Source organism: Osmerus eperlanus, chromosome 25 (genome assembly GCF_963692335.1).
Source record: "Osmerus eperlanus chromosome 25, fOsmEpe2.1, whole genome shotgun sequence".
NCBI lineage: Eukaryota > Metazoa > Chordata > Actinopteri > Osmeriformes > Osmeridae > Osmerus > Osmerus eperlanus.
This window is the reverse complement of record NC_085042.1, coordinates 2,066,347-2,093,989: the sequence shown is the minus strand read 5'-3', so window position 1 is coordinate 2,093,989 and position 27,643 is coordinate 2,066,347. Positions and strand designations below refer to the sequence as shown.

Here is a 27,643-nt window from a genome sequence, read left to right as displayed (position 1 = left end):
CCCACAAAGAAAGGAGAGTGCAGAAGTCACTCCGCGTTGTGGGCTGCCATGAGCCAATCTCAATCTCACAGGAAGAGGAAACGGTAGAAGCCTCCGACTAAGGAGTGATCGTTTGGAATAACAAAGCTACAGTCTTTGTTTAAAGTGTGCGTAGGCGTGTGTACTAGACGTGGATGTCTTGGTCTGCACTATCTGATGGGACAAGTGTTGTTGTTTTTTGCAACGTATTGCACACTAAAGCTGGAGGAAGCATCCTTTCTCGCTCTCCAAACACTTGTACTCCTCCATACACTGTATTCTGGTGTCGCTTGCATGTGGATGTATCCTTGACGACAGCGACAACTGTAAAGTATTTAATGACATGACGTGACGTCGGGCGAGCTCCCGGAGGGAATGGGTGGGGGAGCAGATGGAGAGGGAGTGGAAAGGAGAGATGAATAGGTGCCGAGATAGGGGAGGTGGAGGGGGAGGGAGAGAGAGGAGGAGGGGTGGAGAATGGAGAATGGAGGTGGATGAGCAGATGGAGAGGGAGGTGTAGGTGTAGGGGAGGGGGGCTGCAGAACGAGCCATGGCCCTGCAGTTCTCCTCAGATGTTAAGGAGCCTGACCTTTCTCCCTCCCCTCGCTGCCTGGTTAGCTCCAGGGGATTAACCCAGGCAGACAGGAACACAGCACCACAATCCAACGAAGACATTCGTCAGTAGATATCTAGTCAACAGCACTGCGTGCAATCTGTGACAATTGCTTGATTTCCCTCAACAGGACGTTGTGATTTGAGTCATGTCGAATAACATCACGTCTGCCTTTCTGTTCAGTGTTACTATATGTTGGTACTATAAACCTCGGGAAACCAAATACCTCTAGGGAACTTTCTACACTGCTACATCCAAACGACCTGTAAGCCACAGTAACCAGTTTAGCGTTTGCATTTCATAAAGTGTTCTATCCTGAATATTTCAGAAGGTTAGGGAGTCAGGCTATTAATCAGAAGGTTGCCGGTTCGATTCCTGGCTGTGCCAAATGACGTTGTGTCCTTGGGCAAGGCACTTCACCCTACTTGCCTCGGGGAGAATGTCCCTGTACTTACTGTAAGTCGCTCTGGATAAGAGTGTCTGCTAAATGACTAAATGTAAATGTAAATATTTAAACTCAACTGAAAATGTCTTCTGCAGATTATATAAAACTATCTGCTGATTAAGTTAGAGGAGAGCCTCCTGCTTTGCTGTTTCTTTACTTTTTTCTTCAATGTCAAAGACAGATACAGTCATTAAATGTGCCATCTGTGGCCAGTGGTTCAGAACAGTGGCCATGGTGTGCCTCACTGAGGGAGGAATGGACTTAGCGATCAATCGCTCTGACACAGGCCATGCCGCCGAGCCCTCCTCCCAACCTGACAGCCACTACACAGGAGTACTAACAGATCATTTAGTTTCTCTACCACATTTAGTACAGCACACCCTCCGAATGCAGAATAGGCATAGGAATAGCCAAAGAAACAGATCAAAATGATGGGTAACTTCCACTGCCCATTTGTTTGACTGTGAGCCATTGTACCTAAACAGTGACAGTGACTAGCATCCTGTTCTTTACAGTAAACTCACAGTACAGAACATTATTCCTGTCACACAACAAACTGACGAGCAGCGTTAAAAGTAACTGCTTTTTTTTATCTCTCCAAACTGATATGTAGGTCTTGGCTGGGACCTTCGTTCGCTTGAGAGGAGTGGCACGTCGGGGCTATAAGTAGAAAATGTGAGGAAGATAAATCCAGGCATCAGAAGAGCCCAGTATTCGATTTCTACTTGAGGAATGTTAGCGGAGTGGCCCAGTGCATCTTTTTTAACCAACCGTGTCCCAGGACAACGTTGCTCTAGCCAATAGGACAGCTGGGTACCAAGTCTCAAACAGACACTACGCTAAGACACAACACTCACCCCAAACACAACACTCACACCAGACACAACACCTACCCCAGACACAACACTCACCCCAGACACAACACTCACCCCAGACACAACACTCACATTCTACCCAATACTCACATTCTACCCAAACACCATTAATGCCAGAACAGCATGCTTTCATTCAGAGGATGATTGATCCATGGTTCTGGCTCAAATACTTTTTAAATGTATCCTTTCCTGTTAGTGGAGCCGCTAACAGGCTCTTATTTAACATTATACTGTACATTAAGTGAAATTCTGTAGGACTTTGCACACAACATCTTAGAGGAGGCTAGGATGGAAGGAAAGAAAGAAGGAAGGAAGCAAGGTATTTTAAGGTTCATATTTATTTTCTCTCTCCTTGTCATCACATGTTTAGGATTCTTATTGTAGAGCATACACACACGGCATATGTGAGCATGTGTAAACGATTTTGCCCTTTCAGTTTAGGCCTCCAGGACATGGCAACAAGAACATGTGGATTCAGTGACCCACATACGGCATGCGTGTTCACATATTTTTTTGAATTGTTAACACAGTGAGCATTTCAGTTTCTCATGCTTCTGTACTGTGCTATTCGACTCGGTTAGGAGTGAATGAGTCGTTCATTTCCTATTAGTATTCATATACAAACACTGGCGCTTATACAGTATGTCCTATTCCCCAAATGGCTCAGCGGGTATTGAAAGCATAGTTTCCATCTTGTATGGGAAATTCCTGGCCTGTCTCCAAGAGTCAGCAGGCTATGAGCACAAAAGCTGCAGCTCTGAATGTCTTTTCCAACCCATTGTGATGCTTCAATACATTTTTCTACCATTTAGATAAGTGCTGTATTAATTCTAGATTGCATTCTGTAGTTTAGGAACATGCATGCTATCCCCATTACAAGTACAATGCTGCACTCTTAAATAACCACTCTGTGTCATATCCATCGATGAAATACGGGCCAAACGTCCAAAGACTTTAATCTATAAGAAGTGTTGGGTGTCTACAGAGCTACAGTAGGACCCAGCAGGAAGAACTGCACAGCTTGCTGTGGTCGTGCCTCAGAGACAAGGTGAAGACGTGTTCTGAGAAAGTATTTAGTTTTGTCAGTTGTACAGTGGGGGGCAAAAGGCAGGGGGGGGGGTGGGTGGAAAGCCCAAAAGGGAAAGGCATTGTAGGGAAAGATAACTGCACGGATTCAGAGCGCTTTGATCCTTCTCTTTTTGATCCATGAGATGCTGAATCTCACCAGATTTTTCAGAGCCGTTTGCTCTCACGAAGGCTGCGTTTTACACATCACTTTGTGTACGCAGAAGGGCTGCCTAGGCAGAGGTGGGGAGTCAATGCTGTAGAAAGATGATCCTGTTTATTTTGCTTTTGGAGCTTTGAAACTAAATGCAGTATGATACCAGCATATGTAGTTGTTTCAGTGTATTTCCATAATGATTGTTAGGATGAAAGGGAAGTGGCCTTTTTCAACCTTTCGCCTACCATTCGCCTACTTTTTTTTTCATGCAAACTGGATTACAGTGCATCTTGAATGTATTTATGCACCCCCCCAGGGTAAAAAAGAATCTGTGAATTAATGATATCTCTACCAAAAATGTCTTAGATTTCCACTAACTGTATCAGGCTCAAGTTCAAGCTATCCTAATGTAACAACATAACACATTTGACTGTAACTTTACATTGTTTTGGGATGATGTAAAACTGGAGAGGAGACGTTAAATTATTTCATGAAATTATATACTTCCCATCAAAGACCAAATAGCCAACAAATAAGGATATCAAACAGATTGACTGTGGGGCTACTAGCTAGCTAACTACAGAACTGCTTAGGTTTACAAAAAAACTCATGTGAAGTCTCATTGACTTGATGATGATGCAAGAACATCATTTGCCTGACTGCAGGATTCATATCCCTTTTAATCAGCACCAATAAAACACACACACTCTACAGTTACCACTACAGCACGATGCCAAAGAAGACACTAATACTTGCATCCGCGTCGTCATCCATCTATCAGTTAAGGTGAAGAAGATGTTTTGGTTTTGCAAACCGTAAATAGGACCGCTAGTCTACTCATTAAAGAAGACTCATTGCCTCATGTTATGAAACATGAGACAACCTTCCTCAGTAGAGGAGCGAAAGCATTTATGTATCTGAAGGAGTGATGCAGCTATGTATCAGACTGTACTAGGTCATATAGATGAGTCACACAGCCTTTCCACCCTCTACTAGTATCCATGCTCCCTCATGACAGCAAACAGAGTCAGCCTTTGCCGCTACCATTTCCACAGAAGAAGAAAGCATCCTTTTCTCCGGCTCATTGTTTCTTTCACACCTCTTTGTACCACATATACCAATCACAGATCCTGCTCTGCCCTTGACGAATGAAGGTTACACACACCATCTCGCATTCTCTCTCTCGCGCGCGCGCTCTCTCTCTCGGTCTCCCCCTCTCTCTGTCCCTTTCTCTTGTCCTCCATTTCTCTCTCTCCCTCTCTCCCCCCTCCCTCTTTCTATCGCTCTTTCTTTCTCTCCGTGGGTACCCCCGTTTTCTCTTTTGTTGTTCTCTAATCCAAGACCCTATAAATATCCTTCCCCTGCCGCACTGGAGAATTGATGGCCTTCTAAGTGATTTTAAAGTGCCTTCCACACAGTGGGTGTGTCGATACATTGTCACAGGCTGACCGAGGCAGCCTGGACACCCATCTGCCCCTCCGGGGCGGGGCTGGGGACTAGTGCCAGGGGATGGGGTAGAGGGACGATGGCCAGGCTAGCCTCTGTTCCCCAGCTTGCCTGAAAGAGCACACAGGGATGGAAACAGCATGGCTCTAATGATGCTCTAAATACTGGGAGAGGGCACACACCCCACTGTGCCGTTATCTGGAAGCAGGGCTGTTATCCCACAGTCACAGAGATGAATGGGGCTGAATGGGGAGGAGGCCTTGCCTGGCAAGGATGAAGAGCAGAGGTAACCCAGTAGTATGTAACCCTGTTGGATGATAACCAATGGGATGATAAGCATTTGGATGACAAGCAGTGGGCTGAAACGCAGTGGGACGAGAACCCAGAAGGTTGATGCCCAGTGGAATGATTGTAAGCAGGATGATAAACAGAGGGATGAAACCCAGTGGAATGATAACCAGTGGGATGATAAACTGTGGGATGAAACCCAGTGGAATGATAACCAGTGGGATGATAAGCAGAAGGATGATGCCCAGTGGAGTGATAATCAGGATGACGACCTAGGGTTGGATGATTCGTTTGTAGGTGTTTACTGATAGTTAACGTTGGAGATTGTTGTGGAGTTATAACAAAATAAAAATATATAGGGAGGTGGACTATAAGGATATTAAGCATGAAAAACTAGCTATGATTACATCTGGCCCGCAGACCGTGATACCCTGAAGAGAGGATGAGTAATGGTGTTCAGCTACTGCTGCATTGCTAGCCTGTCTGAACATGCATCTTCATTGTTAATGAAGTTGTTATGAATTTCTGTATCGGTTCTGTATCATGTAATTTCTTAAAAACAGATACTTGGAGATTTATGTTCTGCTTTTACGGCTCGCTAACAGTCTGGCACAAACACATCTACTCAGTTAACCATCACTATTACTTAGGGAATCTGTACATCATGGGCCCATTAGTATGTATCTGGAGTCTAAATGTTTCTCTTAAAAAATGTGAAATTTGAAATATGTGCACAACACATATCTAACCTTTGAACGTACTTCAGAATAAAACAAATCAATATTTCTCTATTTTGCTTCAGACACAAACATCAGGGAATATACAGCAGCAAATGGCTTGCATTGGCCTCCAAATGCCTCTCTTTCTGAAAAAGTATATTTTTCCAAGTGATGGATGGTTTCTCTAAATTTGGGAACTGCCCGGTCGATGGTATAATATGTCACCTGTGGCTGCTGCTGGTGTCACGACACAGAGCCACGGGCAGCAGCACTCAGCCTCCCTTTAGGACCTCTATTTTGTGGTTCAGCAGATAATCACACCTCACCTCCAGTCTCTGCTCGTGTCAAGGGTAAGAAGGGCTGTCATCTCAGGGAAATGAAACCTTTAGGCTTTCGCTATTGTCTAAAAATGACATTTTGTATTTTAAAAAAATCTTTAAAAAAATAATATATAGATATATATAGATATTAAACACACACAAACATATACACATATAAACCTTTCTCCTAGAGGGCTTCTCAAGGGATTTAAAAAAGACAGGTCATCATGATTAGGTTATAGTGATGCCATAGCCATGTATCTCTCTTTTAAAATGTAAAGCAGCAGGAAGAATCTAATGACAATAGTTTGCTTCCATGAAATGAGCCTAGGGGAGCTATGTGTTTTGTTGGGGTTGTAAATGTCATAGGCACATCTGGGAGTGACCACCATTCCCTGTCAATTATTCAGGGAATGGTGGTCACATGGTCCAGGCCTACTCTAGCACACAAAAAGCCATATATCTGGGAAGTCTTGCTGAATGAGAGGATTTCTCTGTGTCGGATTAAGCCAGTGCCGTAGTCTCAAAATGAGGACTATTCAGTGCTCAAAAGTAATAAGAAGAAGAAGGGATCCTCTCTCTCGGGTATTAATTGCATATTACATTATGTTATATACAGAATGGGCTTGTTTTGGGTGTCAGATGAATCAAACATGAGCATGGAAAATGCCAGTGCTGTCCAAAACATCCTCCTGTGCAGCATGTCACATTGCGCACACACACACACTTGATGCAGATGAGACAAACTGCCTGACGTGTTTGCCAATGCAAATTACGCACCACTTTAAAACAACGGCTTCTGAAAGCGAGGTTCGTTAATGTCTTTCGCTTCCAGGGGCAAACTTCGCTTACTAGATGGTGAGAGAGTAGGAGGATGCAATTAGAGAAGTTTGAATCAGCATGTGTGCTCAAGCAAAGGAAAAGCAGGAGGCTTGTCTTTATGTTGAAGGAATTATCTTCTTTTTTCTCAGAAGAGTAATCTCTCTAGCCTTTTGTTCTCCTACCCCTATTGTTATCGCCCTACAAACGATATACATTTCACACTCTTTGATTTTCAGCTCCTACAGACACTTAATTCCATGCTTTCATATTCGCTTGTCTTCTTTTCTGCTGCAGTACTTTATGGGCTGAGTGGGATTCTGTCTAGAGTAGGGGGCTAATTGCTTCGTCATGTATGTCGTGTCTGTCGTGTCCCTAGAGTTATAGGCAGGATAGGCCTATTTTGCAAACCTAGACATTTTAGCTTGAGTTGAAGGGATTCAATCCCAAATATTCCACCCGTTCTCTTAAAAGCCACTCCTCCAAAACACATGAACGCGGTACCTGACTACTGCCGGGAGGTAGGTAGACAGGCAAGTAGCCCGTCCAATCATTGCATTCAGTCTGAATGCTGTCCAATCATTAGTGGTGGTCCAACCTTAATGATTGATCGTGTTTATTACAATCCTGAGAAACCCAAAGGGATCCGATTGATTTCCTTTTACTGTCAAACCTTTAGATTTATTGGTTGCTATCAGGATGTGATGTTTATTTCAGCAAATTTGCCAAAAAGTGCTTCTCAACAACATTACCTACCCTGCCTTTAAGCTGAGGACCAGAATGCTGACAATAGCTTTTACAACCCCGACAATCCAACTCTATGGTCACAGTGTCCTCGGAATTGCTGCCACAGCACACAAACAGGGCCCAGTAGGATCTAATGAAATCTGTTCTCTTTGGAATGGGCCACTCACTCTACATGTTGACTTAGGCAGGGTGGGACAAGCACTGTAGTGTTGAGAGTGATTACTGTGACAGGGCTGCGCGGCACTGCCACGTTTCCGTCTGTGCTGTGAGTTGTTTGTCCGGGGCGTTAATGGTGGCATCCATGCATGAAGTCCCAAGTGGGCAGCCGTGAGTGAAGCTTGGTTACCCACGCATTTGCCAAGTTCCATTTCGGAGGAATCATCTTTAGGCGTTTGATAGAGAAAACCACTCGTTTTGGCACAACCCGACTGTGAGTTTGTCTGCAGTACAATGTCTCTGAGACAACATCCATTTTTACCTCACATCGTGTCCTGTCAACTGCCAGCAAGCAACCAGTCTTTCAGCAGATAGAGAACTCTTCTAAGTATTTCTCTGCGCGTGTTGTTCACACCGTCGTTCTCTGGTTCTGTTTGTCCCTGCAGAGGTGCCGCCTAGTCCAGTAAAAAACTCCCCAGAAACGACCCCTGTGACCTCGCCACGGCAGCGCCGGGATTCGGACCGCTACTGCCAGCTATGCAACGCCTGGTTCAACAACCCGGGCATGGCGCAGCAGCACTACGACGGCAAGAAGCACAAGAAGAACGCAGCCCGTGCAGACCTGCTGGAGCAGCTGGGGAAGACCCTGGACATGGGAGAGATGAAAGGTACCTGGGGGAGGGGACATGGGGCGAAGGGGCGACCTGGGAGTAGGGGACCTATGGTGGATGTGACCTTGGGTGGAGAGTGTAGGTGACCTGGGGTGGAGGGTGGAGGGGGGACCTGGGCGTAGGGGACCTATGGTGGATGTGACCTTGGGTGGAGAGTGTAGGTGACCTGGGGTGGAGGGTGGAGGGGGGACCTGGGCGTAGGGGACCTATGGTGGATGTGACCTTGGGTGGAGAGTGTAGGTGACCTGGGGTGGAGGGTGGAGGGGGGACCTGGGCGTAGGGGACCTATGGTGGATGTGACCTTGGGTGGAGAGTGGAGGGGGGACCTGGGCGTAGGGGACCTATGGTGGATGTGACCTTGGGTGGAGAGTGGAGGGGGGACCTGGGCGTAGGGGACCTATGGTGGATGTGACCTTGGGTGGAGGGGACATGAGTTGGAGGTGACAAGTTTTTGTTATGCGGAATGACACACGAAAGAACTATGCCAAGGTGTTATATCAAAGAACAGCTTGTCTACAGTGTACAGTATGGTCTGTGGTGCAGAACATTCAGTACAAACAAGTCTGCAAAGAACTATGCGCACTCTAGCAGTGGATTGAGAATGGAGATTCAGTGAGGCAAAAACAAAGATGCTGCAGTTTGGCAGTCCTCGAATGAAATCGTCAACAAAGTCCTTTCATCATTCAGTCAGTCATGAATCCATAACACCGGTGAGTATTTGTCTTTTACAAGGAGCTATACACTACATGGTTTTGAGGTAAGTGAGTACATTGTTCCAACTGTGTTGTGGCTCTCTGAATTTGTCTGCAGCCCTCCTACAATAGCAGTGAGTAGAGGAGGAGTGTTTCTAAGTGGCCAGGCTGTTACAGTGGCAGAGAGGAGAGGAGAGAGTGAGTGTTTCTAAGTGCCCCGGCTCAGGGAACACGTTATGGGCTGTTAGTTTTAGAGGAGGAGGGGAGGGTGTCCTCTTCTCGTCTCCTACTTGTGCTATGTCAATAACAATTACGAGATATTATACCTTTAGTGTGTGGTGGGCTAGCTGCCAGGCTGGCAGAAGGTGCCCAGGGGCTTGTGAAGGGAAGTGGAGCACGAGGGGTAGGCATAACACAGCTCCTCTCATCTTTGATTGGAGAGGTTCTATCACTCCCAGGGGCTGATTGACTGATTGACTGATTGATGCTTGACGTTGATAGGTGGGCTTGGAGACAAGTTTTTCAAAGAGTTTGGTGACTTTTCAGGTATGTTCCGTATTCATGAGGGCCTGGTCGCCATTCCGTCGTTCCTGCAGCGTGTATTGTCACATGAGGTTCTTTGTGTGTCGTCGTTATTAATTATTGATGGGTATATATTAGCATTCGTGGGTTCAGTTAAGTCAATGGCAACGGAAAACACATAGGGCCTCATGTACTAACGCTTTTGCGCCCACTTCAGGCGTATTTGTTTTCGCTTTTCCGTGTCATGCATCTGCATTCACGGGAGGGTCAAGGGGAAAGTGGGAGTTTCCCATAAAGAGATGGGAGGGGATGTGTATAGTGCGCCTAATTATGTATTCCGCGGTATGTACAAAAACTTCCTGTGAAAGCGCACCTCTATTTTGCGGTGAAAATTCTCCGCCTGTTAAAAAAAGGCGTAAACCAGGATGCGCATTAGCCTGGCTCTGCCCTCCTATGTACTCCTATGTACTTACGCTCAATTTTCATTTTGCTTCTGTACTAGGTCTGGCCATGAGGTAAGTAAGTCAGATGTCTCCGGTTAATTTTCTACTGGCCAATCAGCGAACAGAGGGATTGGCTGTCGTGCGCTAGTTTGTGTTGTAGTTCCGTAATGGCGGCGGAGAAAGATGCGAGCGAAGGCATTCGGTCCGTTGTTGCAACGCTGCCGAATATCCATAAGCTAAAGCCAGAGCAAGAACAAGTTTTGCTGAGTTTTGTTGGTGGCCATGATGTTGTGGCCCTCCTCCCCACGGGGTTCGGGAACAGTTTGATTTTCCAGCTACGGCAGCTAGCTCTGTTACAGTAGTGGTGAAGGAATTGGCTAAGGCGAACGCTAGCGATTGGTTATGGCAGATCAGAGTGGCTCTGGGCAGTTCCAACAGTTTTAAACTTCAACAGAGTACCCGCCTACAAGGAAGTCAACACTTGTCAATGGAGCGAGGCCAGACTCTCTGTACAAATGAAATGTACGAGGGTCTGGTTAGGACCAGGCTAGATGCGCATATGCCTCCTGGTGAAATGGCAGCCGTAACCCGAGCAAGACAAAGACATAGGCCAAAGGATTTTTGCCACAAGGATCACACTTTTTTAGTTGAGTGAATCAAAGATTACATCGAATCTCCGACTCAGCGTTCACATTCTATTCCCGCAGTTGTTAAACTCCTTGCTACATTACAAATATTGGCATCAGGATCATTTCAAACAGTCATCGCTGTTTTGACTTTGGTGGCTGATCCATGATAGAAAGAGAGAAGGAGGCCCATTCAATTGCACGTTTAAATGCTCGCAATGTACGGTATAGTGGGCGGAGAAAGGCGCTGATTACCCGATGACCTACAGGTTTCGTAAATACGACGTAAACTGAAGTATCACAGCGTGCGCAATCTGCGGGTTGGCCGTGGCAGTTACGTTTGGGAATGTACGTACACAAGGCCCATATTGTTTTAGGTTAAGTGGGACCCAACCATTTCTCAGTTGGACGGTGTTCATTTTTCTGACCTCATCACAATGCCACCTGTCCTGCCCTCAAGACAGTCGGCCCCAACGTCACAGGCGGATGTCTATTCTGTACATCTCCATCTCCCAGACTGATGTCCCATAACTCAGGCAGCCTCCTCACCTCCCCTCGCCACCTGTTTGGCACAGTGTGTCTTGCAGAGAGATGGAGGAGACGTCACACAGTCATTACGCGGGCCAGAAATGTCAGCGTGAAGCTGCAGTATTCAGCACTTGCCCCTAATGAGCCTCTCCCACTCTGGCGATAATCAATTAGTAATGAAGAGGCAAATCATCCTAACGGGTAGAACTGCCTTTGTGGGGGGTGGGGGTGGGGGGGGGCACAGAGGGAAGAGCGAGCAGGGCTCTGGGGCTGCTTAATGCATAGTGCTGCCGAGTTTGGTCTGGCAGGCCCATCTTTCAACACACAGAGTTCCTGTTTAGAAAGCTTCCTCCATTTCTGCATTTCCTCTTCTTTTCCTTTTTTTTTGAGGGGCGGAGGGTGGGGTGGGGGGTGGGGGGTTGGGGGGGGGTGACAAATGAAATAGCACATCTCATTTCCCCTCCTCTCAGTTTGACCCCTCTTTCTTTCCTTCTTTTTTCCTTTTCCCGTCCTTGCCTTTTGGGCTGTTCAGACCTTGCTGGTGTGTCAACAAATGAGAACATCTATTCGGCTTCGCTCTCGACATTTGCCAGATTGCTGGGTCCTATGGATAACCGCTCTTTGAAGAGATGTCCTAAACATTGGACAGTACAACCCAGGATTGATGTTTGCGTGCGTGTGGTCGGCTACAGGACCTCCGCTCATTAGCTCAGCGCTGACCAATACTGACGCTTGAGGACAAGCCTCCAGGGCCTCTACCTGTCCACCTCTCCGCTCTGATTTACCATTACGCAATAAAAACACCAAGTTGTTTAGGGCTCTCCTTTATCCTGACATAACCCCCCATCTGTGCTCCATTTCGCCCTCAGTTTGTTAGTTGTTACAACGACCTCACCTCGTTTATCGTCCTGCGGGCTCGAGGGGAGGAAGCTGGCCTGGAAGTCCTGTTGTAACTTCCTTGACGGCTACCCACAACTTCGAAAGGAGCCATGTATATGTTTTATAGCTCTTGTACCTGTACTGTATACCCTAGGTCACAGTGCATTACTGTAAGATGATGTAATTCCACATTTGATGTGGTTATATAGTTTACCTTACTGTGAAGCTATAATGTTTCTTGTCAACCCAAAACAAAGTACTGCATTGTAATCCCTGGTGGATTTATCACGTGCAGTAACAAGAGCAAATGGATCCCTGGTAATAGGAAGACAAAAAAAAATTTGAGGAGAAATTACATTGGATTTAATTCAGTACATTCAGTGAATGTACTGTAGGAAAACAGATTTTGTGATTGTATTCAGAAATAACAATAAGATTGAATTGAATGTGCCCATTTAAAAGTGTCTTATCATTCCAGTGCTCAGTTAATGGTTCCTTTTCCTGATGTCTTTTGAGGGTTTTAGTTGCATTTCAAAGCACTGAAAAGATTAGCTTCTAATAAAAAAGTGTAATATTATGATTTCATCTCACATTTGAACAGGGTTCAGATGACACATATTTACTGTCAGCCATATGGATCTGTGATTATCTCGGTCTCATGCCACTGACAGGAAGACATGCTTTGATAATGATGGGCTTCTTAATAAATACGTAATATGTATATTATTGCCTTTAGTCCTAGTTACCTTCTCCTAGCTTTCCTTTGCTAGCTCCTTCCGGAGCCTTCGTGTCCCAGGGTTAGGGTTTCCTTTTCCTTCCTAGCATTCTTCTCCTATCCTAGCTCTCCTTTCATTTTCTCTCCTTTAACTCCTTTACTTTCCCAGCTCTATTCCTTTACGAGCTGGTCCTTTTCCAGCTCTCTTTCCATTTCTTAGTTCTCCTTTCCTTTCCTAGCTCTCCTTTCCTAGTTTTCTCGTGGGTTCCATCTGTGGACTGATGACACATGCTTAATTGGTTTTATCTTGCTTGTATCTTTTCTTTTTTTCTCTTTTTTTTTTCTTCTCCACCCTTCCTGCCTTCGTCATGTTGCTGGAGATTGTGGTGCAGTACCATGCTGTTTCCCTGTAACTAACCTCTGTGTGAGTATATTTCATCATCTCCATGTCTCCAGTGTTTGCCCTAACAGAACATGCTTACTGGGCAGAAAGAAGAATAGAACAGGGTGTGGATTTCTTTCTTTTCTTTTTTTCTTCAGACTCCCTCTCCTCTTTCAAACTGGAGGCCATTTTGGTGTCTCTCTCTCACACTCAGTCACTTCGGTCCGCTTTCTTTCTTCCTCATGGTCTTTATCAATCAGTCCCTTAGGATTCTGCATACAGCTGCCGCGTGAAGATTTTAATGCAATCTGATATGATTGCATCAGTGATTACTATTCCTTCCAAAGTGTTTAATTTAGACCGCAGCCAATCCTGTCAATCAAGTCAGCCTACAAATTGTGTTTTTCCGGACTCTATTCCAGTTGTTAATTGGAGAGACGTGTCCGGGAGATGTAATTTGACACGTCCTTCCTCTCTCCTTCTCTGTCTCCTCTCTTTCTTGGTCTTTTTCTCTTTTCGCTCTCTCCCTCTCTCTTTCTCTCTCTCTCTCTCTCTCTCTCGCTTTCTCTCTGTCTCCCACTTTCTCACACACCCACACACACACAGACAGAGAGACACTGACTCTCTATCATCCCCCTCACTTCTCTCTAGCTTCCTCTCGGGGGCCCAGCAATCACAGTTCACCAGTCATCCTTCTCGTATGTGTGTCGTATCCGCCACTCCTCCTGACCCTAAAATAGATCTATTACTGCCTTTAATGGCAGGCTCAGAGACTAGCAAATTACACCCAGCTGATCAAGTTCCTCTTCCAGAGGGCACAGGGGAAGGCAGTGTTTTGAACACAGTGTCTTCTGGGTAAGCACTCCATCCATAGACTGCAGATGAGCCCATGTGGAGACTACACATCAGTCCAACACTATCACCATCCCATGCCAAGTTGTAGCCCATCTCGATTCTACAGAGATTGCAATTTTATCAGCAATCTCCAGACTTAAGCTGTTTTTTCCCCGTGTTTCAAGTAAGGGAGCAAATGACTCCTTTTGAAATTTGTGTGTAGAGGGAATCGTGCCTGGGTATGGTTATGTGGTCATTAGTAACATTGTGGAGCTAACTCTTCGTTTTGAACTATTGTACAATTTGTCCCAAGCACCACGGAAGGCTAGCATATGCTGTTTTCAGGCTGGTTGCTCTTGCCGTATTCTGGGAGAAGATCTAGATGCACCATCTGAGAGAGGCAGATGGCCACTGGTTAATTTAGCATGAACCGTGAAGCCACACCACCTTTCACTGCTTATAAACAATCCACTCAGAGGATTACACTGTTCTATCGATCATGCTGCTACCGACTCTTTGTTGTTGGCCTCAAAGGGCAGGGCAATAGCTTTCCATTAGCACCAAGGCAACCAGACATGCGTTCGTTAAAATCCAGTGACATGACTGTTGGCTGTCCCAATGAGAGGTCATAATGAGGAGTTAGAGTGAACACGACACCAGATGTCATTCAGTTTGTGGAGACATAAGGCTCAGCATATTTCTATGCGTCAGTTGAAAACTGTTTGCATGAGTGCAGTACTGAATTTATCCGTGGGCTCTCGGGGTTTCTTTAGGAGCGGTCTGGGTGAAATCAAGATCTATGGCCAGGTTTCAAATGAAGAAAGTATGGAGACCGACTTTATATTCATTCCGCGTTTCTACCTTTTACTCTGTCCTCAGATAGGGCCAATTCCCTTCTAACCAAAACAAATGGCCCCCCCATGACTCACCACAAAGGCTCCACGAAGCAGGAAGTGAAAGTGATAAGCGCCCACAGAGCGAGGGGCATCTTGATTTCGCATGCAAGGAGGGGACTGGGTGGGTTGGAGGGGGGTGGGTGGGGGGGGGGGCGCATTGCCACGGGAACCAGCGCCTCAGGTGGGCCGACTGGCAGTGATGGATTCCTAGGGCTGCGGAACATTCTTTCACCTTTTCAAAAAGCATTTCAGAAGCGGGCTGTCAAAAGGCCAACACAAAGCCCCCCGGTGCCCCCGACCCCCCCCCCCCCCCCCTCAACTGTTGCCACTGCAGCACTTTAATGCCGGCAGCTAAGTGTGTCAAGGGAGGCTCTTGCGAAAATTGAAATCTCGAGTCCTCGGGGCCAGCAGACTGACATATGGTTATGGAGAGGGCTGATCAACAGATGGAGGCTGCAGGAAGAGAGACTTGTTCCTCCGTCAGGGAGAGAGACATCAGTCTCGGACTCATCGAAAATGGAGGGCACAAAAAAACAAAACAGCTGACGATAACAGGCGCTCGGGCCGGCATCAGAGATATCAAACAGAGAACGAGGGGGGGGGGGATTTTCACCTTGTGTCTACGAAGGACAGCCTGGAGGCGGAGCTCGGTCTTGGTGCAGAGAAAGGTCATCAACAATCGGAGCTTTCATTCAGGATGGATTAGATGGACTTGGAGATCAGATCTGACGATGAGGGCCGTGACACATTTGTTTAGCCTTGGCCTTTCCCTCCGATGGCTTTCAGGCTTTAGCTCAATCGGGTCAGGGAGGCAAGCGGGGACATGTTTCACGCCGCCGTATAGTTAGTGAAACATGACAGAGATTACACAGGGCACTTACTCTGTCGTAGCAGGCCACTAACTGCCCAGCTCGTTCACACTTGCGCACGCACACATAAACAAACCAGAGGCATGGTTACCTGTCTTGAATCAATAACATTTAAGCATGATTTACCTGAGATATGGCACGAGAGACCGAGACAAGAGACATGGGTTTGTTTGTCTTACCCTCCAACGTATCATCGCAGCATCTTGTTATTTACACAAATACCTTCTCATCCACACAAGCAACCGGCTCTAAAGTCTCTTGCCCAGTCAGACATCGAACTGGCGCTAAAGTCTGTCGCTCAATCAGTCTTGCGGAAAGAGACATAGCATCTACATCATTCATTGGTGCGTTATCCCGCTGCAAGCAGTGATCAGTACAGGAGATCAGGTGCAGCACCGCAGACAACCAGTCTCCTCCAGTGCAGCTGGCTGGAGGAGATAGAGCCTGCTGCTATCTTTAACCTGCTCTCCTACTGGAGACATCCACGGAGCTGCTGGCTGACTAGTCTGTGTCTGTTGTACAGGACAGTCAGCTGTAGAATATTCCAGTGCAATATGCTGTACTCTACACTCCCTGGGTGCCCTTAGAGAAACGTTTGAACATTATAAAAAAATCACGATTTCTTTGATGTCACAATTATATATGAATTGAATTTAAACACAATTCATTGGCGTTTCTGCAGCTGTCTTGCAGTAAAGCTATAGTTAGCCTAGCTATCCCTTAACAGATGCGAAACGAATGTTCTGCCAAAGGTAGTCACGCGTGTTTTCGTGACGTTAGTGAGCGAATAGTTCCACTCCTGAATGCTGTTTTCTTGTCTGCGTCCGCGTATTAATCGGATATGTTTGTTTCTGTGTTTTCCTTTTTTACAGGTCTGAAACGTAGCTATACCTGCGAGGTCTGCAGTGTCACACTCAACTCTGTGGCACAGTACCATGCACATCTGCAAGGCTCGAAGCACCAAAACAAGTGAGTCGCTCCCACCGTCCACCAAAGCAACAGAGCTCATATCATCCTGTTAGCTTGCCGCACGATGGCATTGTCAGTTCGTAGGCCTCAGTTTCAATGCGTCTTCCTTTATCTCGCAGCTCCCTTGAAATTCAATCGTCGCTTTCAAGGAGGCTTTCGCACGCAAACATGCAGCGAGTTTTGTGCGTAGATGATGGGAGAGATCTTAGTGAACGCGTCGGGTCTTAGACCAGATGTTACAGTAAACAGGGCTGTGGAACAGAATCACTGCTTCCTACAGGCATCTTGGGATCCCCTCATGTTCTGGCTTATTGAAAGCAATTAGTTTTAAGAGAAGAAATGTGTCTAATTGAGCAATTTTTCCACTTATTTCACATTGCCTCTAATTGGTGCTTGTGGTGCCTGCAGGAGGCTACCCAGAGCCCAGAATCAACAAGCACTTATCTAGACCCATGTAACCACCCAAAGCCTGCTACATTCCTGCCCAGACCCCACAAACACACAGCACAGTAATATCAAACACTTAGGCCAAACTGACATCGAAGCCCAGATCTCGAGCCACATACTTGGAGGTGAAGAGAAAGGGGAATGGGAGGGATGTGGAGGTCTGAACGTATCTGGCTGACCGCTAGGTGTGAGGTGAGCAGCTTAGCTGCTGTAGGGCGGGAGCGAGGCATGTCCTGGAGTGAACGCGGACTGCTGGGCAGTGTCTGGTCGCACTCGTCTAAAGGGGGATGCAGGCGCCGGGAGACATGACACGGTGTTTAACAGCCCTGGACTTCAGTCACGCTCTTCTGCACCCTCTCTTCTGACTGAGCTGCTGTGCAGTACGGACACCCAGCGAGGGGCCTCACCCCCCCCTCCGTCCTCCGTCCTCCCCCTGCCCTGCAACACCACCCCTCTTGCTTCTTACACCACCCCTCTCCACCCTCTACCCACCACCTCCACCGTCTACCACCCTCTGCCACCCACCTACACCCTACACTCCTTCAATACAACCCCCTCTACCTTCCCGCACCACCCCTCTCCACCCTCCACCACTGCCCTCCACCCTCGTCTCACCACCCCCTCCACCCTCCTAGAGGGGGGTTTCTTCTTCCACCACCACCCCCTCTACCCTCCACAACCCCTCCCCACCCCTCTCCACCCACTTCCCCCCACTACCCCTCTCCACCATCCTCCCTCTCCACCCTCTACCATCACCCCCCTCCTCCACCACCCCTCTCCGCCATGTTCCCCCTCGACCACCCCTCTTCTTCACCAAACACCCCTCGCCCTTCCTCCTCTACCCCCTTCCACTCCAGACCCCCTCCACACTTCCCCACCACCCCTCTTCCCCTCTCCGCCACTTTCCCCCCTTGTCCACCACTCCTCTTCATGAAGCACCCCTCCCACCCTACCTCACCACCCCCCTCCATCCCCTTCCAACCAGGCCCGCCGAGTCTGTAGTGCCTGCAGTGTCACGGGTGTATTTAGGTCATTGCTTCATGCCGGTGTGCTTCTATAAAATGAAGGAAAATCTGCACAGTGATGAAGGGAGGACTGGACTGTTGTTTGTCTTATGTATCCTTCATCATAACTGACTGGAAGCTGATGGTCAAAAGATTGGCTGTTTAATCTGAAAGAGCTGCTTCTTTATTTCATGCCGAAACAAATGATATTATGAATGGATCCCCTGAAGTAGGCTTGGTTTTGATGTTTTGATCCGTATAACGCCGTTGTACTGAATGATTGGATCTGTTCAGGTCTGGTCAGGTCACTTTATGTCATATGCCATACAGTACAGAGTCACCCTGATCTGTGTGCATGCTCTTTTCGACCCTATTTATACAGTGCGTGGCTAACTTGGACTGAGTCCAAGTCAATGAGGAAATTCAATTTGAACTCAGAAGGGGGAACAAATGAGCCAATCACAACCTAGCTACTAATGAGGTCTGTGATCGATACTCCCCCAGCAAGCCAGCTAGAGCCGTACAACAGCCCCAGTACCTAAACACTTAAACCCTTCCTCGTGCCGCCGGCTTCCAGAAGAGGTCTGCCACAATCGGAGGTCCCCCCCTTTGATTTACTAACTCTGTCTGACAGGCTTCTCTCTTCTCTTTCCAAGAATGTGTGGCTATGTCCTGTTTGGCTCGTCAGCTCTGGCGCTGGCCCCATTTTCAGACCTGAGTGCTTTCACACAATCTGTCCTTGGGCCTGCACTGTACCTCTACACTGGGAGATATCCAGGGCAGTTGTCTAGTGGGATATGTGTGTGTTTGTCCCCGTGTGAGGGTGTATGTGTGTATCATTGTCTGTAGCAGAGTGGTTGTGTGTGTGTGTGTGTGAGGGTGTGTATGTGTGTATCTTTGTCTGTAATAAAGTGTGTGTGTGTGTGTGTGTGTGAGTGCGTGTGTGAGGATGTGTATGTGTGTATCTTTGTCTGTAATAGAGTGGCTGTGTGTGTGCGGGTGTGTGTGTGAGGGAGTGTGCGTGTGTGTGTGTGTGAGGGCGTGTGCGTGCGTGTGAGGGCGTGTATGTCTGTAACAGAGTGGCTGTGTGGGTGTGTGTGTCGTGGTGGGTGTGCTTGTCCCCAGGCAGCGTGGAAAAGAGGGCTTTTCTGCTGAGTGCTGCAGAGACACCCAGGGATGTGTCTGGTCAGTATTAACTAAGGGAACATGGGGAGAAACACATTTGACCTCTTGTCCAGGGAATGCAGCGAGGAAGCAGAAACACACATCATCTCTCTCTCTCTCTCTCTCTCTCTCTCTCTCTCTCTCTCTCTCTGTCTCTCTGTCTCTCTGTCTCTCTCTCCTTCTCTCTCTGTCTCTCTCTCTCGTTGCACATACTGTATAGGGTTGGAACATTTTAAGGATCAGTGGAAAAATCTGTAATTATCCAGCATGACACCATTATGCTTCATGTGAATAGTCCTGCATAGGGTTATTTAGGTTCCTTTGGCTATAATTACCCTGCACTTTATGTTTAATGTAACCTTTATTTAATCCGTTATTTCTATTATTTATATCATTGAGATATAAAAAAAAGTTGTTGAGTCCTGGCCAAGAAACTATTGGCAGCACCCAGGCATTACAATATTACAACATGAAAAATTTAAGGTATTCGAAAACAAAGAATACCTTAATCACTGGAGTAAACTAAAATCGTAAATCAACTTACAACAAAACAGTTACAGGTGAGGGAGTCATCCATAAAACACTCATAAATCGTTTTAAAACACCAATCTTGACAAGTTCCTTCACTTTAAAACAAACAAATCATTTAACTGTGTGCTGGGGCTGTAGGGTGAATGTAATGTATTCATCCAGCAGACTATATTTATCAAAAGAGGTGTACTGGGGGGATTCAAGCCCAGTACTTCCAGATCCACAATCAAATGCTCTACCCATGCTATACCCATCCCCATGCTCTACCACTGAGCTATACCCATCCCCATGCTCTACCACTGAGCTATACCCATCCCCATGCTCTACCACTGAGCTATACCCATCCCCATGCTCTACCACTGAGCTATACCCATCCCCATGCTCTACCACTGAGCTATACCCATCCCCATGCTCTACCACTGAGCTATACCCATCCCGATGCTCTACCACTGAGCTATACCCATCCCCATGCTCTACCACTGAGCTATACCCATCCCCATGCTCTACCACTGAGCTATACCCATCCCCATGCTCTACCACTGAGCTATACCCATCCCCATGTTCTACCACTGAGCTATACCCATCCCCATGCTCTACCACTGAGCTATACCCATCCCCATGCTCTACCACTGAGCTATACCCATCCCCATGTTCTACCACTGAGCTATACCCATCCCCATGTTCTACCACTGAGCTATACCCATCCCCATGTTCTACCACTGAGCTATACCCATCCCCATGTTCTACCACTGAGCTATACCCATCCCCATGTTCTACCACTGAGCTATACCCATCCCCATGCTCTACCACTGAGCTATACCCATCCCCATGTTCTACCACTGAGGTATACCCATCCCCATGCTCTACCACTGAGCTATACCCATCCACATGTTCTACCACTGAGCTATACCCTTCCCCATGCTCTACCACTGAGCTATACCCATCTCCATGCTCTACCACTGAGCTACACTCATCCCCATAGATGGATGAGGATCTGAAGCCTGGGCAGATGCAGAGATCCGAGTGGTATGAGCAGACACTGAGGTCATCTCCCAGGAATGACATGTCATGTCATCCATTAGTAGGTGTGACGGAGGAGAAAAAGAATTCTGGAGACAGCAGTCTGGGTACAACGTACATTCTCCAGATTCAATGTGAGGGAGCGGTGGTGTGTGTGTGTGTGTGTGTTGGGGGGTGGGGGGGTACGCAGTGAGAGAGAGCCCCCTCTCTGCCAGACGCCAATTCCTCGAACATCGATAGGTCAAGTCGAGCAGACAGCCTCATTACCATGGTATCACCAGCCACTCGTCACACCATCCATCAACGCCCTAGCATCCCTGGCTGTACTTGCCTGTACGACACACAGACACACACACACACACACAGACACAAACACACACACACATGCATGGACACAAACACGTCAATTGGAACACATGCACACACACACACACATGGACAGACACACACAGACTCACACATGGACACAAACATACAGGGGGGGGGACACATTCATCCTAACACATTCACACCTAACTAATCGTGTGTAGAGAAGGCATTCGTCTTTGCTTTCAGTGGCCGTGAATGAAAGTGGGATTTACAGGGAGGTTGTGTGTCACAGTCATTTGTCATTTTGCTTCTGGTACCAATGTTTAGGGAAATCATCCCCCCCACACACACACACACATGCACACACACACATGCACACACACAAACACACACAGACAGATGAGTCTGTTCTAAAGGATTTTTCTCTCGCAGGGTTGATGACGCTGAGCCCTCCATCCACCATTTGCTAGTCACCTAATAACAGAGATTATGTTAATGTCATTATGAGCCTTAAGTAGGATTTTATATGCGAGGCATTACTGCCCGAATGGAATATAGCAGTACTGTTTTGACCAGGCTGGCGGATATTCTCACAATGGGAATTGAAACTGAGAGATATAGATTCTTAATAATTCATTGCCATGCCTCCCTGAAATTGTTCTGTCGACCTTTGTTTTTTTGTCAGGATGTAATCTACAGGAGCTGTCGGGCCACAAATGAAATGGAACAGTCTAGAAATTTGACATTGGAGGGATACATGTACAGTGGGGGAGGGGGAAATTAATAGCAGCTTTCTATTGTGTTCCTATTTGATGAAATCCATATGTTTGTGACAGGGAAGCCCACCTCTTCTCTGTGTAGAGTGACTGTGTGTCCTGCTCTAAGCACAGGGAACATAAAACCTAATGTATTCACAGCTCCAATCCAGCTTGTTAAACTGCCAGACAAAGGCAGCTTGATTTATGCAGTTTACCTTTGTGGATTCTGCCATGAGCCAGGGACATGAAACGGAATGGTGTATTATGGAAAGGCTGTTGTTTGGATGGTCTCCCACCTGCCTCCACCGTCCTCCCACGTGGTTCCCGCGTCGGAAGGATGTGGCTCCACTTTCATGTCCGCGCACACACACCTTTGCACACAGATTCTCCGCACAGCACCCGATGTTCCCACACCCCTGCAGTACTATACACCCTTAGAGAGTGGCCCACAACAAAACAAAAGCAGACTTGTGTTCTGCTACTTCTCTGGGATGACATCTCTTTGAACCTAGTCTCCTCTTTCTCCCTCTTCTCTGTGCCGGCCAATTTGCCACTTGGCTTTGCCTTGGCCCGACTTTCAAACACAATCCTGACTGTTTAGCTTGTTCTGAATCTCAGTTCCCAAAGGGAGATTTCATTTCCTCGTCATAAAGAAAGTAAACAGGATGCGGCAGGACGAACAGCGCAGAAGAAAGGTATTGACTTTCTTTTTTTGGATCATAAGTCAAACAATAAAAGTCCATATTCCCCTCAGTGGAAAATTCAATTCAGCTTCTTATTGCCAGGATTACTATATGTGACAGGTAATATCATTTTCACCAACTATGAAGAGTGCAAACTAGGCAGATATAAAATAACTTGCTGTTGTGTGTATACTGTATTCGGTGCTGTGAACTTGCATCGACTATACTCATTGCTCTGCCATTTCACCTCACTATTCGTTTAGTATGGTGGAGGCGACATTAAGGATACAGCACTATTCCCGGGAGTGAAGTTGACAGGTCGTCTGCCGGCTTCCTCCTCCAGGCTCTCTTAAGCATGACAGTCCTCGAGCATTGCCCAGGGAGGAGGCATCCCCTGGGGCCTGCATCCCCTGGCCTAGGCTCTGTCGGACCAGCCCTCTCAGAAGCACACCACCCGTAACCCGCACGCCTCGCGCACTCCTATAAATAAACATGCATACATCTTCAAAGAGGGCAAAACTGGCTGCTTAATCAGCCTTGACACTCTCAATCTCACAATCTCATTGCAATGCATCGGCGTACCCAGTCACATATCCCCCCCCTCTGCTCAAAGGGCTTGTAGATTCCCGTGGTAGCAGCAGGCGTGTGTCCGGTATCATGCAAGGACTTTAGTACTGATAGAAAAACATTAGCAGGGGAAAGGTAGAGCTGTATTTGTTTGGATGGGAGCAAGTGGTAGACTCAATAGCAATGTAAGTGACCATATGAAGTGTCCTGGGGAGAGCACTTTACCAGCACAGGAGGCTGACTGCAGCGTAGCGGCTGCAGGAGTCCCTGAAGGGTTGACGAAGGCAATTGATTCCGAAAGAGCAGTCGAGCTAGCTAGCGCTGTAAGCACTCCGAGCGCTTGGAAGTACGTTTCTGCTCGTTTTTCAAGGCGCTGGACTGCCAAAATATTGAGCAAGTGCAACTGTGCTATGGGCTGAGGAAAACTGTTTTGAGCTTAAGGTGGCGGGGAGTGATCTCTATCCAGCGTTTATTCACTGTGTGCGATTGGTTCATTGTTCATGGAGGGGGCCGGATGACACTCCACAGCCATCGCACGTTCTGCAGAGGGAGATTTACTGCTCGACGCTTCTGCCGGAGTTAGATATCAACTCATGCGGCCTCGAAGGCGAAACCATCGGAAGTGAGATAGCGACAAGAGAGGAGAGAGAGAGGCAAAGCCGCAGAGACGGGGACGATTGTCACTCTTTTATGATTCAGCCTCATTTCCTCATTCATTGACTCCTCTAATTAATTCCCAAGGCACTGCGAGATAGCTGGAGGCCAGTGCTGGCTGTAAAATAGACAATTGTCAGTCCCCAAATGGGTTGAGTGAGTCCGTGTCAGTTCACCTGCTGATCTCTCGCTTTCTTTTTCACTTTCTCTCGCAGCTCTTTGTTTGCCCGACGGGTTTAGGATTCTCTGCCCACCTTTCAGCGTTTCCCTCCCAATCGGTTGTTTTCTCGGGGCTTCTAAGTTTTCTTTACATCTGTCCAATTCACTGTCGTTTGCGGTTGATTTGGCATCCACTTTACGGTTCCATTTCAAGTCGTCGGAAACCTTTCAGATTAAAGTGCCACGTACAGATGGACACACAAGACAGGCAAAAAGAACAGCTCCCTCGTGCTACCCTTTCAACCAATCAGCTTCAAGGCCGTCAAAATATGGCCATGATATTCATCCTCAGCATGCTCACTGGCTCAGGCATCAGTTTCCTGTGACTTCCCCCAAGAGGCCTCCGATAAATAGGCCAGATGGGAAGTAAAGGCCAGGAACATGTTAGGAACTTTTGTGTAACCATGCAGAAATCTGCTGGGTCTATGAAAACGCCCCAATGGCTTAAAGGGTCCAAGGAAATATCCTGCACTGAATGTCCATTGGTAACTGGCAGTATGTAAATCTGCAGTTTTGTAAACTAAAATCATCTACTGTAGGCAGTAGCAACCAGCTTGGGACTATCATAAGCCACAATTGTAGCAAACGAACGAGGCTGTTTATCGCGAAGAGGGAATTAACTTCAAAGGGACTCGAAATGTCCATGTGGAATATAAGTAGCAGTATGAATAATGCATGGGAGTGCTTCGCCAGAGTAATGTGCTGACACGATTTGTCACACGCCATATGAATACATAAGCTACGCTGCTCTTACTTGCTGCGTAAGGTCATGGCACTCAGGTGGTGTGTTTTGCTATGCTACGTTGTGCCCTGCGACGCTGTGTAACTTATACCCCACTTCATGGTAAATTACTTATGAGCCAGTTTGCCGATAGAGGGGAAACTGGGAGCTTTGATACCACGGCTAGGAATGCCACTTTCCCTCTTTAAGCAAGAACGAGTCAACGCCTGCTTGTCAAGTTTTGCGGAGGATGCACCTTCGAGGGCGTTGTGGAGGCAAGGACAAGAAGTTGAGGGCAAGAAGTTGAGGGCAAGGACAGAAAGTAGCAGGCGACACCGCAAAAGTAGTGGGTTCTGGCACTTAAGACAAAGGTTACATTTTTTGGAGAGAGCCAGGTGACAATATAATAGATGTTGCCACTTATGAGCTACCTCCGAGCACCCCATCTTCCCTGATTGAGCTTGTCTAGACAGAAATATGTCAGATTAGGCGGTGCTTCAGCCAAACCACCCCATGCCGGGCTGCAGTTGCATGTTGCTGATGATGTCGCTGCGAATGACGGCACAGCTCTGGCAAGTCACTCTGGATAAGAGCATTTGCTAAATGACTAAATGTAGCTCGAGATCAGGTCGATTCTACCGGTTTGAATGCTACCTTTGAATGCAAGATTCAATCTACAGGCTTGCGCTCCACTGAGTTTTGTATACCTCAGATGCTTGCTGGTTTTAATGCCAGAAGACTATCAGTTGACATGCTGTTGTAATTAAGAGGCTGATCAGACTAATTGGATCGTGCTCTTTGAACATCTGGAACCACACATTGCATGTCCTAACAACCTGTGGTCTACCTGCACACTTTGAATCCCTATGTGTATTCCTCCACACCACAATAGTAGAGTAGAGAACAGTAATGTCCGGAGTTTATATTATAATTAATATTAACTAATTATATTTGTTAATTATATCTGGAGTTAAAAGGCAGTCTGTAGTCATTTCTTAATTCATTTCCATCTGTAATTTACAAGGACATAACTGTGGATATGTTACAATTAGCCATGCTAATTGTAATAAGAGATGTACAAGTGGTTGGATAAGCGTATAAAGTGTTCCTATATAAAAAGGCTCCATAAATACAGAATCTCTTTAATGACAACAAAATGATAAACATGACTGGCCAATGACTGGAATGGATGAACAGCGCCACTGCAGCAGGTCATTGAGAAGCACCTCTGATGTTGCCTTTGTACATTTGTTCGGTAATGGTTACATTAATCGGCGTCATGCTTTTCATTTCCTACAAAGGCCAAATGTTGTTTTTTATCATAGTGGGGGCGAAAGTAGCAAAAGTAGCAAACACGAGTGTTGCGTGTGTTGCGTGCGTGCGCGTGTGTGTCCGCACGCATGTGCTACTTGCACTCACGTGTGAGCGTACAAGCGTGTTAGCCATGTTATCGTGTGTTAGCGTTGGTACGCAAATATGTACATACACTGCGTTCGTGGTGGTGAGGGCATACATGCGTAAACAGGGTCAAACATATCTCATATACAGGAAGCTCTCTTCCGAAATGGATGTGCCCCAGTGTGGCCTCCTCCTGCTGTTGTAACGCGAAACCTTCCCCAGGGACCCACTCACCGGAACACTCATTGTAAACAGCAGACCGCGTCTCTCTCACAAGCTTACCTGCAGCTGCCAGTCGAGCTGAATAAGGTAGAAAAAAAAATCGATGATACGTTTAACATAAATCTCTCAGGTCAAGCTCAATGTTCTTCAAAATAATTCCGGACAACACCGCTGCCCCCCTCCCTTTTCCGTCAAATCAAACTCCTCACACATTCCATCCACCTTTTACAACCGTTAAGACTATCAAATGGTACTTTAGGTGTAGATTGGTGTTGGCAGTTTTGATGACAGTTATTGCCCCGATGAGAGAAACCCTATTTGGCGTCGTCTCTCAGAGAAAGCGAGAGATGACACGAGAGGATTACTCTGACTCTGTGATTGTGTGATGATGAACCATTAGATAAGGCCTGGAGGCCAGGGAAATGGTGTGCCGGGTGCACTATAAAAGCATAAATCACCACCGAGTGGAGATAACACTGCAGACACGACTTGATGGCTTTGTTGAGCTCATGAGAAACATAAAGCCGTGTGATGATACGAAGGGCACAGATGTGGGGAACTGAGAAACAGGTTTTGTACTGTAAGACTGTGTTGAACGTGTATATAGCATAGTTCGAAGGGATTCCAGATTCATTTTCTATTCAGAAAATAGAAAATGGAAAATATATTTTTTTTATATGGAAACTTAACAGTTAATGTTCCTTCCCCCATCTATCTGTCTGTCTGTCTGTCTGTCTGTCTGTTTGTCTCTGTCGCTCTGTCTCTCTGTCTCTCTCTCTCTCTCTCTCTCTCTCTCTCTCTCTCTCTCTCTCTCTCTCTCTCTCTCTCTCTCTCTCTCTCTCTCTCTCTCTCTCTCTCTCTCTCTCTCTCTCTCTCTCTCTCTCTCTGCAGCCTGAAGAATCAGATATGTGTCCAATGAGTCTTGAAGTGAAGAACAAAACAACAATTGGATTGATGTCAGACAAGCTGTGGTCAGCTTGCCCGCTTCTTTTGCCTCTGCTCTACTCCTTTTACTCTTTTACTTCTAATCCACACATGACACCGCACGCTCTCTCCCCCCCCTCCCCATCTCTATGTCTTCCCCCCACATCTCTATCTCTCTCTATTCCCCACCTCTCTTTCCCCCACCCCACCCCACTTCTCTCCTTCTTGTCTCTGTCTCCTCCCCCCGTCCCTCTCTCTCTCTCTCTCTCTCTCTCTCTCTCTCTCTCTCTCTCTCTCTCTCTCTCTCTCTCTCTCTCTGCCTCTGTCC

The 27,643-nt window shown here is 46.9% G+C and overlaps 1 protein-coding gene across 1 annotated transcript in view; it reads left to right on the top strand.

Annotated features, from left to right (window-relative positions):
* Positions 1 to 27,408, top strand: part of zmat4a (zinc finger, matrin-type 4a) — a 60,111-nt gene extending 32,703 nt beyond the window's left edge. The window contains exons 5-7 of the mRNA XM_062451550.1: positions 8,115 to 8,336; positions 16,598 to 16,694; positions 27,283 to 27,408. Of these exons, the coding sequence (XP_062307534.1) occupies positions 8,115 to 8,336; positions 16,598 to 16,694; positions 27,283 to 27,310 (347 nt within the window). The 3' untranslated portion in view covers positions 27,311 to 27,408. The remainder of the gene's footprint in view (positions 1 to 8,114; positions 8,337 to 16,597; positions 16,695 to 27,282) is intronic.
* Positions 27,409 to 27,643: the final 235 nt, after the last annotated feature.